The 17,500-nt window shown below is 41.9% G+C and overlaps 1 protein-coding gene and 1 long non-coding RNA gene across 4 annotated transcripts in view; one reads left to right on the top strand and one right to left on the bottom strand.

Moving 5' to 3' along the window:
* LOC113807596 (xanthine dehydrogenase/oxidase) overlaps nt 1–17,500 on the top strand; it is a 22,619-nt gene that overhangs the window by 1,066 nt on the left and 4,053 nt on the right. The window contains exons 2-22 of one of the 3 annotated variants that reach the window (XM_070138560.1): nt 2,275–2,393; nt 3,619–3,676; nt 4,141–4,237; nt 4,391–4,626; nt 5,324–5,455; nt 5,637–5,788; nt 6,148–6,289; nt 6,565–6,732; nt 6,877–6,953; nt 7,076–7,169; nt 7,454–7,566; nt 7,941–8,111; nt 9,889–10,016; nt 10,768–10,912; nt 11,238–11,475; nt 13,155–13,336; nt 13,492–13,844; nt 14,057–14,272; nt 14,962–15,112; nt 15,382–15,527; nt 15,755–15,932. In XM_070138560.1, coding sequence (XP_069994661.1) covers nt 3,646–3,676; nt 4,141–4,237; nt 4,391–4,626; nt 5,324–5,455; nt 5,637–5,788; nt 6,148–6,289; nt 6,565–6,732; nt 6,877–6,953; nt 7,076–7,169; nt 7,454–7,566; nt 7,941–8,111; nt 9,889–10,016; nt 10,768–10,912; nt 11,238–11,475; nt 13,155–13,336; nt 13,492–13,844; nt 14,057–14,272; nt 14,962–15,112; nt 15,382–15,527; nt 15,755–15,932 — 3,150 coding nt within the window. In that variant the 5' untranslated portion in view covers nt 2,275–2,393; nt 3,619–3,645. Of the gene's footprint in view, nt 1–1,408; nt 1,461–2,274; nt 2,394–3,618; nt 3,677–4,140; nt 4,238–4,390; nt 4,627–5,323; nt 5,456–5,636; nt 5,789–6,147; nt 6,290–6,564; nt 6,733–6,876; nt 6,954–7,075; nt 7,170–7,453; nt 7,567–7,940; nt 8,112–9,888; nt 10,017–10,767; nt 10,913–11,237; nt 11,476–13,154; nt 13,337–13,491; nt 13,845–14,056; nt 14,273–14,961; nt 15,113–15,381; nt 15,528–15,754; nt 15,933–17,500 lie in introns of those variants that run through there. The other 2 variants (XM_070138561.1, XM_070138559.1) reach the window with 2 other exon arrangements.
* LOC138866236 (uncharacterized) lies at nt 11,354–15,028 on the bottom strand. The gene is made up of 3 exons (XR_011399548.1): nt 14,892–15,028; nt 14,589–14,673; nt 11,354–11,455 (listed from the first exon to the last, which is right to left on the bottom strand). It is a non-coding gene; the product is annotated as an uncharacterized lncRNA (long non-coding RNA).

Below are 17,500 nucleotides of genomic sequence, written 5' to 3'. Positions count from 1 at the left end.
GCAGCTAGTTACAAACTTGTATCAGTTTTTATTAAATACAAGAGAATTTTGCCAATTTTAAAATATGATGGTAATTGTTGAAGACCGCGACGCACCCTACTTAAAACGCTTTAAGTTCCAAACGTGGGGTGTACCCCTCCCCCTCCAAAGGGGGGGAACCCCCTCCTCCCCACCAAAGGGGGGGTCCTCGCAGAGCCTAATTTCCTAGGGGGAGGGGAAGAGGGATGAGGGGGAGAAATCGAGTTCACGAAGCTCCAGGGGGGGGGGGGATGCACGTGTCAATCGCAACCTGTAAATGTCTAAATAAAATAAATACCACTTAAACATCTATAAAAATTGTAATTATATGAAAGACGAGCCTAAATTTGTCACGGCAACAACAGAGAGGCCGTATAATAAAAAAGACGAGCTAAACTTTGTCCGACGGCCACCGAATGAAACACCGCTCGAGTAAACAAGCGCAACGTAATGCGTACAAACCCGATATCCGATACACAAATTTTTCACAAATATAAAATGTTATGCTAACCAAAATAACGAACACAAAATATCAAATTAATTCCCACCCCTCCTCTTATTCGCACGATGTCAATTTATTTAAAAAATTATTAAACAATATAAAACTCATACTGTCACTCTACAGACGAGATGCGGCGTGGAGGAACTAATAAAATTTTTTATTCTCCGCCGGATACAACATTTTTAATGTGTGCTTGGCAAGGTACCCGGCAAAGTGAAATTGCATCTAACTTTTCTTTTATCATTTTTGGGGGGGGTGTCGCATCTACATGAATATATATTATAAAATCGTCAGCCGCGTTGCGTTTGAGGCATTTAAGGGTTACTGATATGAGGGCATGCGACCGGCATATTCCTCCACGAATTGTCATTACCTACCGTAAAAAATATGTTTGAATAACACTATTTATCCACTATGATAAAAGATACACTATTTTTTCAATTGTCTTTAAAACACCTATAAATATAAAACAAATATCTTTAACTTACCACATGTCACACCGCACACAAAAATTGCTAGGTCCTTACACGTCAAGAGCTTACCGGAAAGTGTTCAAGTAATGAACATTGTGTTTTTCCGACATGGGAGGCAATTAAGGTAGAGAGGCAGTAACGTTGTTACATTGTTAACAGTGAATCTACGTTATGATAACGAAAATATAAATCATAAAATATATACATTACAAAGAACAATACTTGAAATGTATAAGCATAAAATGAAGAGAGGAGAGGTTAGTAGAAATAGGATTAAATAATGGATTAAAATATTAGTAATCGGTAATGCTTCCACGTTGGTTGAAAGTAGTGCAAAGAAAACGTTTAGAGAAAATGGAAATACAGAAAACTAGACACGTATAGAAAACGAGTTTATAGAAAATGCAGACATAAACAAACGACTCTGCTGCGGAAGGTTGAATTCGTTTTTTTTTTTCCATTTAACGGTAAATATAAGGCTTGTATATATTAAGATGGCGGTGTCCATTTTCCTCTATCTACGCGCGTCGTGGTCTTCAACCTCTACCCGATTATCTATTATAGCTTATCATTTGAACCAAAAAAGACCACGGAAACTTGCCAGCGAAAACGATAATTATCGTTTGACTGGAATTTATCGCATTCACCGAAAATACGAGCGGTAGCGAGAAAAAAACACGGAAACGTTAAAGAACCACGGAAATTGTGCTAGTGTGACACGTACTCACAAACTCACCCATTCATACAGAACAAAAGATATTGGAACTTTTCGTGAATAGGGTTTATTGATATAGTAGTTGTAGGTATGAAGAGTGATGATGTATCTCTTTTGCCCGCGATATTGTCAGTCATGACGAGTTACAACTTTACACACTCATTCACGCAAAACAAAAGACAGGAAAACCTCATTTATAGGATTTGTTGTGCTGTAGTTGCAGGTTTATCTCTGTGCGCGATTTAGCCGGTTGTGACGAGTGACAGTGATGTACAATTCTCATTTACATATTTTTCTCTTTCTCTGAGACGACAATCAAATAGCTCAAGCAGGTCTTTGTGGACCGCTGCTTACGTCTCCCTATCTTAATATCCCTTTTGAAATATACAAAAGTGAAAAAAACGAAAGTAAATGAATGACCAACAGTAAAAATTTAAAAATTGAAAAAACGCCACATGGGTGATTCTAATACCACAAGCCACACTCCCGTCACTTGATCAGATATAAGAGCAACCCAGCTTGACTTCTAACTCATTCATACTCTCTCTCTCTCTCCATATGGTCAGGTAATCACCCTATCTCCCAACGCTCCCATTGCCCGCTTCACCTTCATCTCCAGGGTGGACAGTTGCTGGGACAACTCCAGCACTGACCAGCCTCGCACGGATCGTGTTCTATTCTACTGGTGTGTAAACTCTTAATAAAGAGTTAGGCAGTAATCTGGCATATTATTTACCATGGCCAGTAATTATTGTGTAACTTTGTTAGGGGCTTTGAGGTTTGCGCCTTTATCAACTAGCCTCAACGATACTGACTTTTCCGGTTCCCCAACCCCTGGCTTTCCTTTGATCATGACTTTGAGCACGACTACATCCTTCTCTTTTATACCTGCTGTCGGCTTAATCCATTCCAAGGCCCCTACCCAAGTCATTACCCAACCTTGAAAAAAACTAGAGGTTTGGTATAAAATGGCCATGTTCCCAATCCTTCTACCAAGGGAGAATAAGAGCACATTCGCGGACCAAGCAGAATGAGACAAGCAGCTGTCGTCCGCAGAGTTAGAATGAATTACGGGTAAATCAAGGGAAGATGATCACTTTGTATATTGCCTAGAACATAAAGTCTGAAGAAACGCAAAGTAATCCTCAATATTTATCATCACCCAGAAGTCAAAGACCATTTTTGATTTTTAAGATTGCAGTATACACTATGATGACAGGCGGTTCTTGCCAATACCTCGGAAATAGTTCATTCCATCCAACGCGACCATGGTCGAATCTGACCATACATGTGAGAAGTACCTTGATGTACCTTGTGATGGTCAAGTCAAAGTGTTTTTATTCACACCCTCATGATAGTGAGGAACCCATTGACACAAGTAAAGGTATAAAATGATCATAGGCTACTTCTGATTTAAACTACTAGGAAAAATGGTAAGGTCTATTATAAATACGATTTAACTATATTTAGAGTGAGGTGAGGCAAGGAAGAGGAGAGGATGATGAGCAAGGCGAGAATGAATAAGTATGAAGAAAAGTAATTTTAGTACAAAGAGAATAGAGGCTTTTCCCATCACTTAATATTTTGGCATGCTGGCAAACCCAATATCTAATGTTTTGGTGTATAATATATATATATATATATATATATATATATATATATATATATGATAACAGGTAAGTGTGACGTTTTATCTCTCTCAACGGGAGGAACTGAAAAGGTCAGTTTTACTTCAAATAATGGCATTTTCATGGTTTTGAGCAAAGAAAGTGCCTGCTCTTTAGACAGAACATCAAACAACAATCAGTGTATTGTTATGGACGTCGTATTTACAATAATATTACCCTAACTTGCTTTTTTATTTTTATTACTTCGGTGTCCAACTTGTAATGAATGGGTTTCCATTGCAGGTGCAAGAGCCGAATGTCGACCCAGAAATGACTTTGCTGACTTTTCTACGTGAGAAGTGTATCCTTTGCTCGCCAAATCTGTCCCTAAGTGATTCTGATCCTTGAAGCTATCGGCATTGCTTTTTTATCTAGTACTTTGCTCCTGATAAGACCTCAATGCAATTGTCGATTTATTTTAATATCTACAGAGCGATAACAGTGATCTTGTATCGTTGTTTCTTATGAACATTTTAATTTATTCGTTTTGAATTTACAATTGTTTCTCAATTCATTCCTGGCTTGAGAGCACCGATGGACGAAGAGATTACGAGGCTGATATGGCGTATCATGGTAGGATGTCCCAGGCACATTGCATGCGGAACGGCAGCATCATTGGTCTGTCTTTGTTAGATAGATATGTTTTAATGTTTCGAATCTAAATTGTAACGCTTAATTTTGTTTAGTTTATTACTGCCTGCAAATAATAGTACAATTCCATGTAATACTGAACATTTTGTATGTTTTCCTTCATTAAACTTTTAGTAAGATTATGCGGGACGAAGAGTGGCTGCGGAGAAGGAGGCTGTGGCGCCTGTACTGTCATGGTGTCGCGGTACGACCGAAGACGAGATGAAGTAAGGTAAGCGCAGATTATTTATCTCTATTGCTATAATTTGCATGGTTGTGACAATACACATGTACAAAAACATATATGTGTATCTCGGCCTGTGTATAAAATGAAATTAGTAATATAGACAGTATGATGTAAGATTACACCGCCAACCGCCCGCAGACACTACTCCATCGTGGCCTGCCTGATGCCCGTGGCGGCGGTGCACGGGATGGCGGTGACGACGGTGGAGGGCATCGGGTCGACGCAGACGCGCCTCCACGCGGTGCAGGAGCGGATCGCCCGCGCCCACGGCTCCCAGTGCGGCTTCTGCACGCCCGGCATCGTAATGTCCATGTACACGCTGCTCAGGAACCACCCGAAGCCGTCCATGGAACAGCTCGACGAGTACTTCACAGGTAGCAGGACGACAGCATGCTAATGGAGATTATGTGAATACATATTGAAATGAATATTGTTCTCTCTCTCTCTCTCTCTCTCTCTCTCTCTCTCTCTCTCTCTCTCTCTCTCTCTCTCTCTCTCTCTCTCTCTCTCTCTCTCTCTCTCTCCCTCTCCCTCTCCCTCTCCCTCTCCGTCTCCGTCTCCGTCTCTTTCTCCCTCTCCCTCTCCCTCTCCCTCTCCCTCTCCCTCTCCCTCTCCCTCTCCCTCTCCCTCTCCCTCTCCCTCTCCCTCTCCCTCTCCCTCTCTCTCTCTCTCTCTCTCTCATGTGGTAAAAAGCTGAACAAACGAAATAAAACCACGAGACCCACAAGACTTAAAAAATAGATAACTAGGATATATAATCGCTATACAGCTAGTATAGATCCTTGCGAGACCATCCTCTTGTCTAAATACAATCGGTATTTGCTATGGGGCTCGTATTGTCAACCTAGACAGTTCTTTGGTTTAGTGGTTTAGTTGCGAACTTCTGTTCTCTTTTACCTGGAGTGGGTGGGATCGAATCCTTTGTGGGAGAGGCCAATGAATTGAAAGAATGGGTTCGGATCCTTGTGGGAGAGGCTAAAAAAAATTAAAGGAGTGTGTTTGGATCTTTTTCCAGGAGGGTTGTTACACACATGACTAACTTGTCCGTTTTATCACGTTTATCCTTTGCAGTGAACCTCTGTCGGTGCACAGGATATCGACCCATCTTGGAGGGGTACAGAGGCTTCACCACCGATGGCTCTGCAGGAGGTGGATGCGGCCGGAAGGACTGTTGCAAGCTAAGGACTCAAGGATGTCAGGAAGGTATTCAAAAGAGGAAATCGTCGATTTTATCATGGAATGTAACATGATGGGTTATGATATTTAAAGTATAATGATTTTATTGCTTATATCTTCTCTCTCCGCCCTCGTCACCTTCTCAGTCATGGCCATTTCACCTCTCTGTTCTGTCTTTATTCTGCATTTACCAGAAATGTTCTCTCAGGTACCACATCGAACGAAGCATCAAACGGGACTTCAAATGGCGACGTCAGCGATGGTAGCCGAGTAACTGACATTTCGCATGTCCTGTATGACGCAGAGGATTTTCAGCCGTACGACTCGAGCCAAGAGCTAATCTTTCCACCGGAACTGAAGGTGCGCCCGACGCGAGCTGATCAGTCTACTATTGCTTTTCATTAATTCCACTTATTTCTCTCAATGATGAAGGTAATGTGAGGTAAAAAATTAAACATTTTGAAAGACGCATGTAATTGGAGATAGTAAAATACAGAAGATTAAGATGAGATTCAGATGTTAACAAGAAGCTTTGCAAAATCGTCCCGACGCCATAAAATAAACCGCGAATCCATTTCCCACATGAACTCTGACGAACGAACATAGTGTTAAACCAATCTAATACACACCCATCACGAATTTAAAAAAAGAGAAATACGAAATAAACCGGTTATCGCAACGTCCATTCACTCCTTCCTTCTCTCTCGCGTTCACCACAGACCCGAGATGAGTGGGACAGCCAGTACCTCGAGTTCAAGGGAGACCGAGTCTCCTACTTGAGGCCGGTCTCTCTCGCCCAACTTCTCGACCTCAAAGCTGAGCATCCTGAGGCTCAGGTCGTGGCGGGAAACACGGAAGTTGGTGAGAAGTTTGTTGTCGGATTTTGTCTGCTGCAGGTTTGCGGATTTCATGCAGGGAGGGAAGGGCCTTCGTGCCTGTGAAGTGGAAAATGCACTTATTAATCTGTTTATATTTTTATTTCTTTTTTTTGTGTGTGTGTGTCTGTCTGTCTGTCTGTATCTGTGTGCCTGTGTGTGTCTATCTGTCTGTGGCTGACTGTGTCTGGTTTCACATTCATAATAGGTAATGCACAGACGGTGCACCCACGCTTACACATTGTTTCCCTCTTAAAAAAGGCATCGATGTAAAATTCAAGAACAAGAGTTATCCAGTCCTCCTCAACCCAGCTATCATACCGGAAGTAACGGCAGTAAAGGTGACGCAAACGGGCGTGACCTTCGGCTCCTCCGTCACCCTGTCTGACATCGAGGAGACGTTGCGGGAACAGGTCAACACAAAGCCAGGTCAGCCAGTGTTATAGGTCATGATAATTTGAAACGAAAATTTCACAAAAATTAGGTATTCGTGATATTTATTTTGTTTAGCTGATGTTGAAATCCATTCATTTTCTTTATTTTTTCTTTTAATACTGTATCATATCTTGCTAGAATACCGCACCAGAGTCTTCTCCGCCATCTTGGAAATGCTGCGTTGGTTTGGCGGGAAACAGATCAGGAATGTGGCGGTGAGTGGCGTTCAAAATGTATAACATCCACGCTTTCTTGCCGTTCATCAGCATTTCAACACTATACAGTTATTATTTTCTCGCATATGATACCGAAGCGAACTCCATTTTCCCCTTAAAAGACTCTAGGTGGGAATATCATGACGTCGTCACCAATCAGTGACCTCAACCCCCTCCTGGCGGCCGCTGGAGCCAGACTGACAGTTCAGAGCAAAGGTTTGTCCCTTAGTTTAAGAATGTCCAAGTAATGAGGTGGACGAGATACATTTCTCTTGGTGCTTTATTTTGGTCTTGCGTAGGTTCAGCCCAAATATACGCAAGTATTTATTCATTAATCGACAACCCATCATGCATTTTGTCTCCTTAGCGACATTATAAACAAAAGAATTCAGATGAAAGATGATTGTTTTCAAGAAGTTTACTTAAAAGATATTCATCACTATCACTTCAAATATATTTCCCAAATATTTCGTTTGACTCAATAAAACCACATTATTCAGCGAAGGGCGAGCGGGAGGTGGCGATGGACCAAAGCTTCTTCACGGCTTACAGACAAAACGCCATTCGTCCCGAGGAAGTTCTGATGGCGGTGCACATCCCTTACACAGAACAGGTGAGTTTCTCTCTTGCGATCGGGTGAAAATTTGCTAGTTTTTGGCGATTCTTTCAAAATAAGTAGATAGCAGGGTGTTTTTAGAGTCCCTTGGCTATTTGCATTTTTCTTTTCATTTTATTTTATCTTGTTTATGTGAAGAAGGAAAAAAAAGTAATACAGAAATACTTTTATAACTTGTACATATAAATTACTGAATAGTAATTGTTATCTCATGATTGTTATACGAGAGTATTTTATGTTATAATGTGATACAGCTGATTATCGCAGAGGACGAGGATTTTAATGTAAGTGAGCGCCTCAAAAACGCCATTACAAGAAGCAAATTCAAGAAACCCCTTTCAAATTCCCGCTTCCCTCCCGCTCTCCCCCAGAACGAGTACTTCCTGGGCTACAAGCAGGCCCGGCGGCGCGACGACGACATCGCCATCGTGAACGCGGGGATGCGCGTCGCCTTCCGCCCGGACTCCATCGCCGTCGAGCAGCTCCGCCTGGCCTTCGGCGGGATGGCGCCCACCACGGTCATGGCGCCCGCGACCATGGAGGTAAGTCCGGCTGAAGCACGAGGAAATTATTCTTATATTAAGAGAGGAAAAGGAGACTCGAAAGAATACGAAATTGGAAATAACTAATTTATATACGGGTGTACATGTTGGTGTCTAGTTTGGTGATATGCCAGATAAAGATTCGAAAATTAGCGCTAAAGGCTCTCTGCGTATACCCGCCACGCCCCAGGCATTTATCTCCGCCGCGAAGGTGAATTCAGCTAGAATCTAATACAATACTGATGTCTAAAAGTAGGAAAGTGAAATGTACAACTGAATCAAATTGATAAGCCAGTGCGGTTGTTTTCTTTCAAGTAGATTAAAGATTATAATTCTAAGCAGATAAATTGAAGGAAGATTTACAGGATTTAAAGATTGATATGATAGCGTTTATTTTTTTATTTTGAGTGTGTGTGTGTGTGTGTGTGTGTATGTGTGTGTATGTGTGTGTGTGTGTGTGTGTGTGTGTGTGTGTGTGTGTGTGTGTGTGTGTGTGTGTGTGTGTGTGTGTGTGTGTGTGTGTGTGTGTGTGTGTGTGTGTGTGTTGGTGCGCGCACCTTTACCGAGCGCGCTGAACCAGGAGGACAAATATGCATGACTTTCAAGACTGTTTCTTTAAAGCCAAGAATAAGAGTATTTGCAAGAAATGAATGTGCAGCTGAATTCAAATGCAAAGTACCTCTTACGTCTGATTTCGCTAATATGTTTATTTAACATCATGTTGAAAGTTTGTGTTACGTAAAAGACGGAGATGAAAGATTGGATTTGCTTCGAAAAGCTATGAAAATATGTGCGAAAGTAATAGGTTTCTAATTGTGCTCGCTGCATGTCCACCTGCTTGCCATTAGCTTGGAATCGAGTAAAAAGGATAATTAAGTAAGCAAAGAAACAAGATTTACAACATATGAAACAAGAGTGATAAAACAACAATAGATTTTTTTTAATACTCAAAATTGATCTGAAAATGGAAATCGAAATAAAGGGTGAATAGGAAATGCCGACTCTGATCTTGCCGTTGTCAACCATGGGGCGTGATTTACATGAAAATTGATATCTTGGAAGGTACGTCAGCATTCTGTGTTATGAAGGAATTTCACGTAGTTATACTTTTTGATGCAGTGATTTGGTGCGTCCTCACATACCCGAGCTACAGTACAAAGAATACTACAAGTAATACAAGGAATCCTCTTTGTCGGTTGCAGTGATTAGGGACAATGGTATCTTCATTTTATTTATCTATTTATTTATTTTGTAGCTGCTCGAGGTCCCAGTTACCGACTTACTGATTCTTTACCTGAGTTATTTTTAGTATAGTATTGTAGTTTTGACTTTATTGGGTCTAAAATATTCCCATTTCAACAGCCATGCTATTTTACATTAACATTATAATAGGTCAAAGTGCTCTCTTACTCAGTTACTAAATATATATATATATATATATATATATATATATATATATATATATATATATATATATATATGTAGAGTACAGTACACTGATGGATATGTAATGCAGAGGGCTTTTTACAAGAAAATTAATATGAGTTAAGTCCGTGTTCAGAATTGTAAAATGTGTTTAGAAATAATTTCAGATAATTTGTGCAAGAAAAATAGCTTATAAATGAATATTTAAAAAAAAACATCCTACAAGGATCAATTGTTATGCAGGGCCTAAAATTATGTCCAAACAATGTCCTTAAAATTAAGTACCTGTTAATGTCTGCTTCTGCTGCCAAATCCATGTTTACATTGCACTACGCTACATTCATCTTTCTAGGAACTGGAAGGACGTTGTTGGGATTCGTCTCTCCTGGAAGCCGGGACCTCACTCCTCCTGCAGGATCTTCCTTTGTCTGCGTCAGCGCCCGGCGGAATGGTGGAGTATCGCCGCGCGCTTGCCATTAGGTACAGACGCCGATCGCAGACGACTCCCCGCTTAGGAGTTCTGCTCCGTTTTCTGTTCTGATATTCTCTTCGTAAACTATTCACTTTCTAGAAGTTTGACATTTGTTTTATTTTCTTTGTTTTGATATTATATTAGACTATTCACCCTTTAGAAGTTTGATAGTTGATACGTTTTCTCTATCTTGGTATTCTCTTAGGAGACTATTATCCTAGAAAATTGATATTTGGTACGTTCAGGACGAATACTAACCGGAAATTTCTACTGTTGACGGAAAAGTTCTTTGTCATGCATGAGGAATATTACGCTTCCTGGGGTGGTTATTTATGGTACTTAGTTTATAATTATTTTGTTCTTAAATTTGTAAATATAAAAGATAATCGTCAAGACGTTAGAATACCGATATTTACTGAACCCATATTCTTGCAAGTCAATCTTACACAGAAATTCGGAACATGTTTTGATTGTATTGAGAAACTACGTCACAATAGTTTAGTTTTGTTTCCCTTGAGTTTATTCACCACGGATATTAATGGCAATATTATGCACTTATAGACGCCAGTACTTTAAATTGACGGTTTTACTGTTGGAACAATGTCAGTAGATATGTGATTTTAATGTAATATAATCGTCATGATTATGATCATGTTTAGTTGTGATGACGATGGCGATGACCATCATTATTGTTATCATTTCATTTCTGTTATTATACATTCTTCGATGTTTACCTGGATGGATCCCCCATACTCGCAGCTTCTTCTTCAAGTTCTACCTGAGTGTCCGAGGGCGCCTGAGTGAGCAGTTCCCCTCCCTTGTGGATCCGCTGACGGAGGCTGAGCAGAAGGCGACGAAGGTTCATCGTTACATCCCGCCCAAGGGCACGCAGCTTTTCCAGAGCGTAATGTTAACATTTTTTATTTAGTTTCGGCCAGAGGGATGAGAGATTTAGAGGAAAAGACGCCTTTGGTTTTCACATAATCACTTTTGTTTACTATCAGGCTTTTGTTTGGTGTTGGCATTTTGAGATTGCTTTCATTTTTTCTCTTCTCTTTTTTATTTTAAGAAAAGGGATATACAAACATAAAACAGTGAACTTACGAATAGCAAACATCGGATTTGAGAGTCATGACGCTGTACTCCGGACAATAACAATGAATAATGAATAAATAAATACGTGAATAAATAAGCATTACAAAGAAATCCTCGTCCCTCCATCCCGACAGGTTCCTCCCGGCCAGCCTAGCCTCGACCCCATCGGCCGACCCATAACCCACGCCTCGGCCTTCAAGCACGCGACCGGAGAGGCCGTGTACGTGGACGACATGCCCCACTTCGAGGACGAACTGCAAGCTGCGCCGGTCGTCTCGAGCAGAGCCCACGCCAGGATCCTCAGCATCGACGAGGAGGCGGCTCTCAGCATGGAGGGCGTCGAGGGATTCTTCTGCTGGAAAGACCTTCCTGGTGAGTGGCTTTGGGGAAAGAGAACGGCAGGAAGCCAGGCGGTTTGGTTTGGTTTGGGCTGTGGACTGGTATTATTGTATATTATTTCTTTTTCTTTTTTTTTTGTGTGTGAGAGAGAGAGAGTGTGAGAGTGAGTGAGAGAGTGAGTGTGAATGAAAATAACTTGCATATACGAACATTTTGATATATATATATATATATATATATATATATATATATATATATATATGTATACACATATATATACACATATATATATACACATATATATATACACACATATATATACACACATATATATACACATATATATATACACATATATATATATATACATATATATATATATACATATACATATACATATACATATACATATACATATACATATACATATACATATACATATATATATATATATATATATATATATATATATATATATATATATATATAAACTATGTCGCCATGAATTCAGCCAGACAGCCAGATCTCTGTCCCTCTCTAGAAGACGTTTATCAGGAAGGCTTTCAGAGGTACGGTGGGAATGCCATCTCAAACAACATAGTGATGATAGTGATAGTGAGCTGGATGGCGTTTTTCACTCAAATACCTGATTCACAAATGTAATAACCTAGAATTTACAGATCAAAAAAGTGTGTAACTAATATTTTTGTGAAATTAATATGAAATGTCCAGTTTGATCTATTTTTCTTGATATTCTTTGGGTAATTTGCAATGCGTCAAGTAAATTCATATCATGAAGACTTTACAGCAGCTGGTTACAGTAACCAGAGAGAAGGAAATTAAGATCTGTAAATTGTGGTGAAGAAAAGATGGAGAAGGTACGTAAAAGAACTCCGGGTGTGGTTGAAGACAATGAAGTTGAAATCCAAGACAACTAAGTTGACTCAAAAGAGACCCCATTAAAGTTATCCTGAAGCACATAATTCTGACCAATTTAGCAAATAAAATCGAGTAGTAGTGGGAGTAGCGTGCGGTTCCAACAAGAAGCGACACTGGAAAGGGTTAAAGTCGGCAGATATTATATTACAAATCTCAGATTGCTGCGTGACATGAACCTGGTGGTCAACAAATAGAAGCATGAAACTGTGGCTTTTAGGTAGCAGTGAGAGATGTAAGTTGAAGATAACATTTCGGATGACACAGATCAACCTGAGGTGAGAGTTGGCGGGAAAGTACTGGAATAAATAGAGCACTTCGTATGCAACCTCAGATTATGTTGACCAAGTAGTACTCCTTGGTTAGGAAAGAAATAAGATTGGCCACTGCAACCGGATTTCTTGACAAACTAAAGAACATATAAGACTAGCAAGAACATTACTCCACACAAAAACTAAAACTGATACACATTGATTATATGCATTGATCTGTACAACATATGCACCGAAAAGAGAAAAATTGCCATTGAAATGCAATGCTGCAGAAGAATTCATGGGTGATATAGAGAGGACACTGCACAAAGAACCCTGTGTTACGAGAAACGGTGAAAATTATCCATATAACTCAAAAGGTCTCTAATGAGCACCGATGTACATTATGCAGGGAGAGCTGTGTTGGAGTACACGGGGTGGGCGGTAGATTGGGACGTTTAGGAACGTGGCAGAGAGAACATTTATGTGACTATGAATATTTGAATTTCATTTTATCACCGGCAGATGAAAGGAACAGAATAGGTCCAATAACAGCGGATGAGGAGTTGTTTGCCTCCAAGAAAGTGACCTGTGTAGGTCAGTTGATTGGTCTTGTAGTTGCCAAGGACCGAGCCACAGCACAGAGGGCAGCAAAAGCTGTTAGGATTCAATATGAAGACATCAAACCTTGCATTATAACTATCCAGGTAATACAGTATATTCATATGAATTATTCGTTATCATTATATGCGTACCTTTAGAAGGATGAACGTGATCCATGTCTCTTTGACTAATGTTTACTTTGCTCATTGCCTCATACTGTAACTTTATACTATACCTTGTGCCTCTTTCCACCTTCAAGGATGCCATCAAGGAGCAGTCTTGGTGGACCCCTCTTACCATCAAGAAAGGGGACATTGAGGAAGGCTTCAGATCGTCCCAACACATCCTCGAGGGCGAGATGCATGTGGGAGGACAGGAACACTTCTACTTGGAGACCCACTCTCACTTAGCCGTCCCCAAGGGCGAGGACGGAGGTATGGAGGTGTTCTCAAGTACACAAAATCCATCCGGGACCCAGAGGCATGTGGCCGAAGCCCTGGGAGTGCCTTCGAACCTAGTGACTTGTCGCGTAAAGCGATTGGGAGGAGGCTTCGGGGGGAAGGAGACGCGGGTCAACATGCTGTCTGTGCCGATTGCTATTGCTGCTGCTTCGTACGTGTTTGTGATGTTTCGATTTTATGTGATATTTTAAAATAACTATGGGGTGTAATGTGGACATGCACGAATTTTGTATCGTAACAGATATGAGCACTGTGAACATAACACTATAGTAGTATTAATATTGTCATTTACGCACTGATACATGATTGACCACAATGAAACGCAATATATTGATTTCTGTTATATTCCTGGTGCAAACACAGCCTGAAGCGACCTGTCCGCATATCGCTGGACCGAGAAGAGGACATGCTGATGACAGGAGGCCGCCATCCTTTCTTGGGTCGTTGGAAAATAGGATTCACAGACAAAGGAATTTTCAAATCGATTCAGATGGACCTTTATTCAAACGGAGGATGTTCTCTTGACCTTACTGGTGCCGTTACTGGATATGCAATGCTTAACCATGATAGCGTGTACAGGTATGTCCTGACTTTAATTTTGCTAGACAAACACTGGCAGTGAAAGCTTTCGAAGAAAAAGTCTTTTCAGCCCTCAGTCGTCATGACATAAAAGGCAAAGACACCTACCGAAGATACCGAATAATTTTGTCACGTATTCATTCAAAATAATAACGATGCTAACAATGATAATACCGCTGAAGACATAGGTAACCTACACAAGATTCCAGAGTACTCTAAAAAAAATCCTGTTTTCAGTTTATTATAGTCAACCTTATATCACAGTTAATATAATGTTTAGATTTATAAATCTATTAATGTATTGTTTTAGTCTCACCTGACGTTTCTTCGCAGATCTTTTAGGTGGTTTCTTAGGTGTCGTCCGCACCACAGATACTTCACAGCATATCATTCTGATGCACCTACGCGAATAGCCAGTGTTCACTAGTTGCTCAAAAAAACATGCAACTGATTGATAAAGTTTTGGCTTTTTGCTATATATATATATACACCTTCTTTCCCTGGTAAATCTAACTAATTTTTATATCTTGTCCCCACTCCTCCCCACCCCAACACCCCTTCAAAACCAACCACCACCCCCTCACTCTTTATACGCTCCTGTAAAATATCCATCACTTACCAGTGTGACAATGTACATTTCCAAATCCAAAAGACGAATTCCAGACATGTTTTTTCCTTGTTCCGTTTAGATGCGAGAACAGAAAGGTGACGGGATATCCTTGCAAGACCAACTTACCCTCTAACACAGCCTTCCGAGCGTTTGGGTCTCCGCAGGCCATTATTATCACCGAGTACATGGTTTCCAGGGTGGCAGAGTTCCTCAACATGGATCCTGACGAGGTAAGGTAGAAGTCAAGTTATAAGGGTATTTTGCGAGTAAAACTTAGGTAGAGTGATGGAGTATTTTTTTTTTTTTTTTGTGCGTGTGTGTGTGTGTGTGTGTGTGTGTGTGTGTGTGTGTGTGTGTGTGTGTGTGTGTGTGTGTGTGTGTGTGTGTGTGTGTGTGTGTGTGTGTGTGTGTGTGTACTGAAGTAAGAGAGAAAGAGACTGAGACAGAGATACACAGCTACACACACATGTGACCCATGTCCCCCTCAATCCTCCGCCAGGTGCGTCTGAAGAACATGTACGTCACGGGGGATGAGACCCACTACAAGCAGACCCTGGAGAAATGCACGGTCAGGCGCTGCTGGGACGAAGTGCTTTCACAGGCCGACTACCCCGCGCGGAGAGAAATGGCGAAAAAGTTCAACAGGTAAGTGACTGGCTTTTTAGATCTTGGTTTTGGAGAGAAAATACGGGGTTTGCGTTTATTTTTATTATCTTCTGAGTGACTGGCTTTTTAGATCTTGTTTTTGGAGAGAAAATACGGGGTTTGCTTTTATTTTTTTATCATCAATCATCATCAATTACCACAACAAACAACCAGTCACTTCCACATCACCATCAGTCACCGCATTTCATCAGTTCCCACACCTGCAGCTCAAACAAGTACACGAAACGGGGAATCGTCGCCTTGCCCCTCAAGTTCGGCATCGGCTTCACGGAGCTGTTCCTCAACCAGGCCGGGGCGCTCGTCCTGGTGTACACTGACGGCTCTGTCCTCCTCTCCCACGGGGGCACCGAGATGGGCCAGGGACTCCACACCAAGATGATTCAGGTAAGGTGCTTAGCGAGGCGAGGACGATACGAGATTCCTTGTTGCAAGGGATACGGACGCGTAATGGTTTGGGATACGATCACATTTTGGTTTCGGATACGAATGCATTATTGTTTGGGATACGAATGCATTATGGTTTGGGATACGAACGCGTTGTGATTTGGGATACGAACGCGTTGTGGTTTGGGATACGAACGCGTTGCGGTTTGGGATACGAACGCGTTGTGGTTTGGGATACGAACGCGTTGCGGTTAGGGATACGAACGCGTTGTGGTTTGGGATACGAACGCGTTGTGGTTTGGGATACGAACGCGTTGTGGTTTGGGATACGAACGCGTTGTGGTTTGGGATACGAACGCGTTGTGGTTTGGGATACGAACGCGTTGTGGTTTGGGATACGAACGCGTTGTGGTTTGGGATACGAACGCGTTGTGGTTTGGGATACGAACGCGTTGTGGTTTGGGATACGAACGCGTTGTGGTTTGGGATACGAACGCGTTGTGGTTTGGGATACGAACGCGTTGTGGTTTGGGATACGAACGCGTTGTGGTTTGGGATACGAACGCGTTGTGGTTTGGGATACGAACGCGTTGTGGTTTGGGATACGAACGCGTTGTGGTTTGGGATACGAACGCGTTGTGGTTTGGGATACGAACGCGTTGTGGTTTGGGATACGAACGCGTTGTGGTTTGGGATACGAACGCGTTGTGGTTTGGGATACGAACGCGTTGTGGTTTGGGATACGAACGCGTTGTGGTTTGGGATACGAACGCGTTGTGGTTTGGGATACGAACGCGTTGTGGTTTGGGATACGAACGCGTTGTGGTTTGGGATACGAACGCGTTGTGGTTTGGGATACGAACGCGTTGTGGTTTGGGATACGAACGCGTTGTGGTTTGGGATACGAACGCGTTGTGGTTTGGGATACGAACGCGTTGTGGTTTGGGATACGAACGCGTTGTGGTTTGGGATACGAACGCGTTGTGGTTTGGGATACGAACGCGTTGTGGTTTGGGATACGAACGCGTTGTGGTTTGGGATACGAACGCGTTGTGGTTTGGGATACGAACGCGTTGTGGTTTGGGATATGAACGCGTTGTGGTTTGGGATACGAACGCGTTGTGGTTTGGACAAGGGTGAGATGGGAATGGGAATTTTCTATATTACATTCGCCACACCGATATCGACGATTTTGGTATCGTTGGATTCCTCTCACTCTGCACAACCCAAATATGTAGGTTTTATTGTGCGGAAACCCCCCGTTAGCGGCAAACTTGGGCACTACATCGGGGGCGACGATGTCGGAGCGGCGGACGTGAGGAGGAGGAGGTAGGGCGGTGGTGGATGAAAGGAGGTGGAGGAGGAGTAGGAAGAAAGAGGAGGTAGGGTGGTGGAGGAGGACGGGGATAGAAAATTACCCTAATAATATAACCCACAGTGAAAATATCCATGGTTATTCATATGACTTTCCATTGCAGGGGGCTGCGCCCCCTGCGACCATCGCTAGGGGGGCTGCCGCCCCCAACCCCCGCCGAGGAAACAAAATCTCCACCACGTATTCACGGCAG

Source organism: Penaeus vannamei, chromosome 24 (assembly GCF_042767895.1).
Source record: "Penaeus vannamei isolate JL-2024 chromosome 24, ASM4276789v1, whole genome shotgun sequence".
In the NCBI taxonomy this organism is placed as follows: Eukaryota; Metazoa; Arthropoda; class Malacostraca; order Decapoda; family Penaeidae; genus Penaeus; species Penaeus vannamei.
This window is presented reverse-complemented; position numbering and strand designations above follow the sequence as displayed.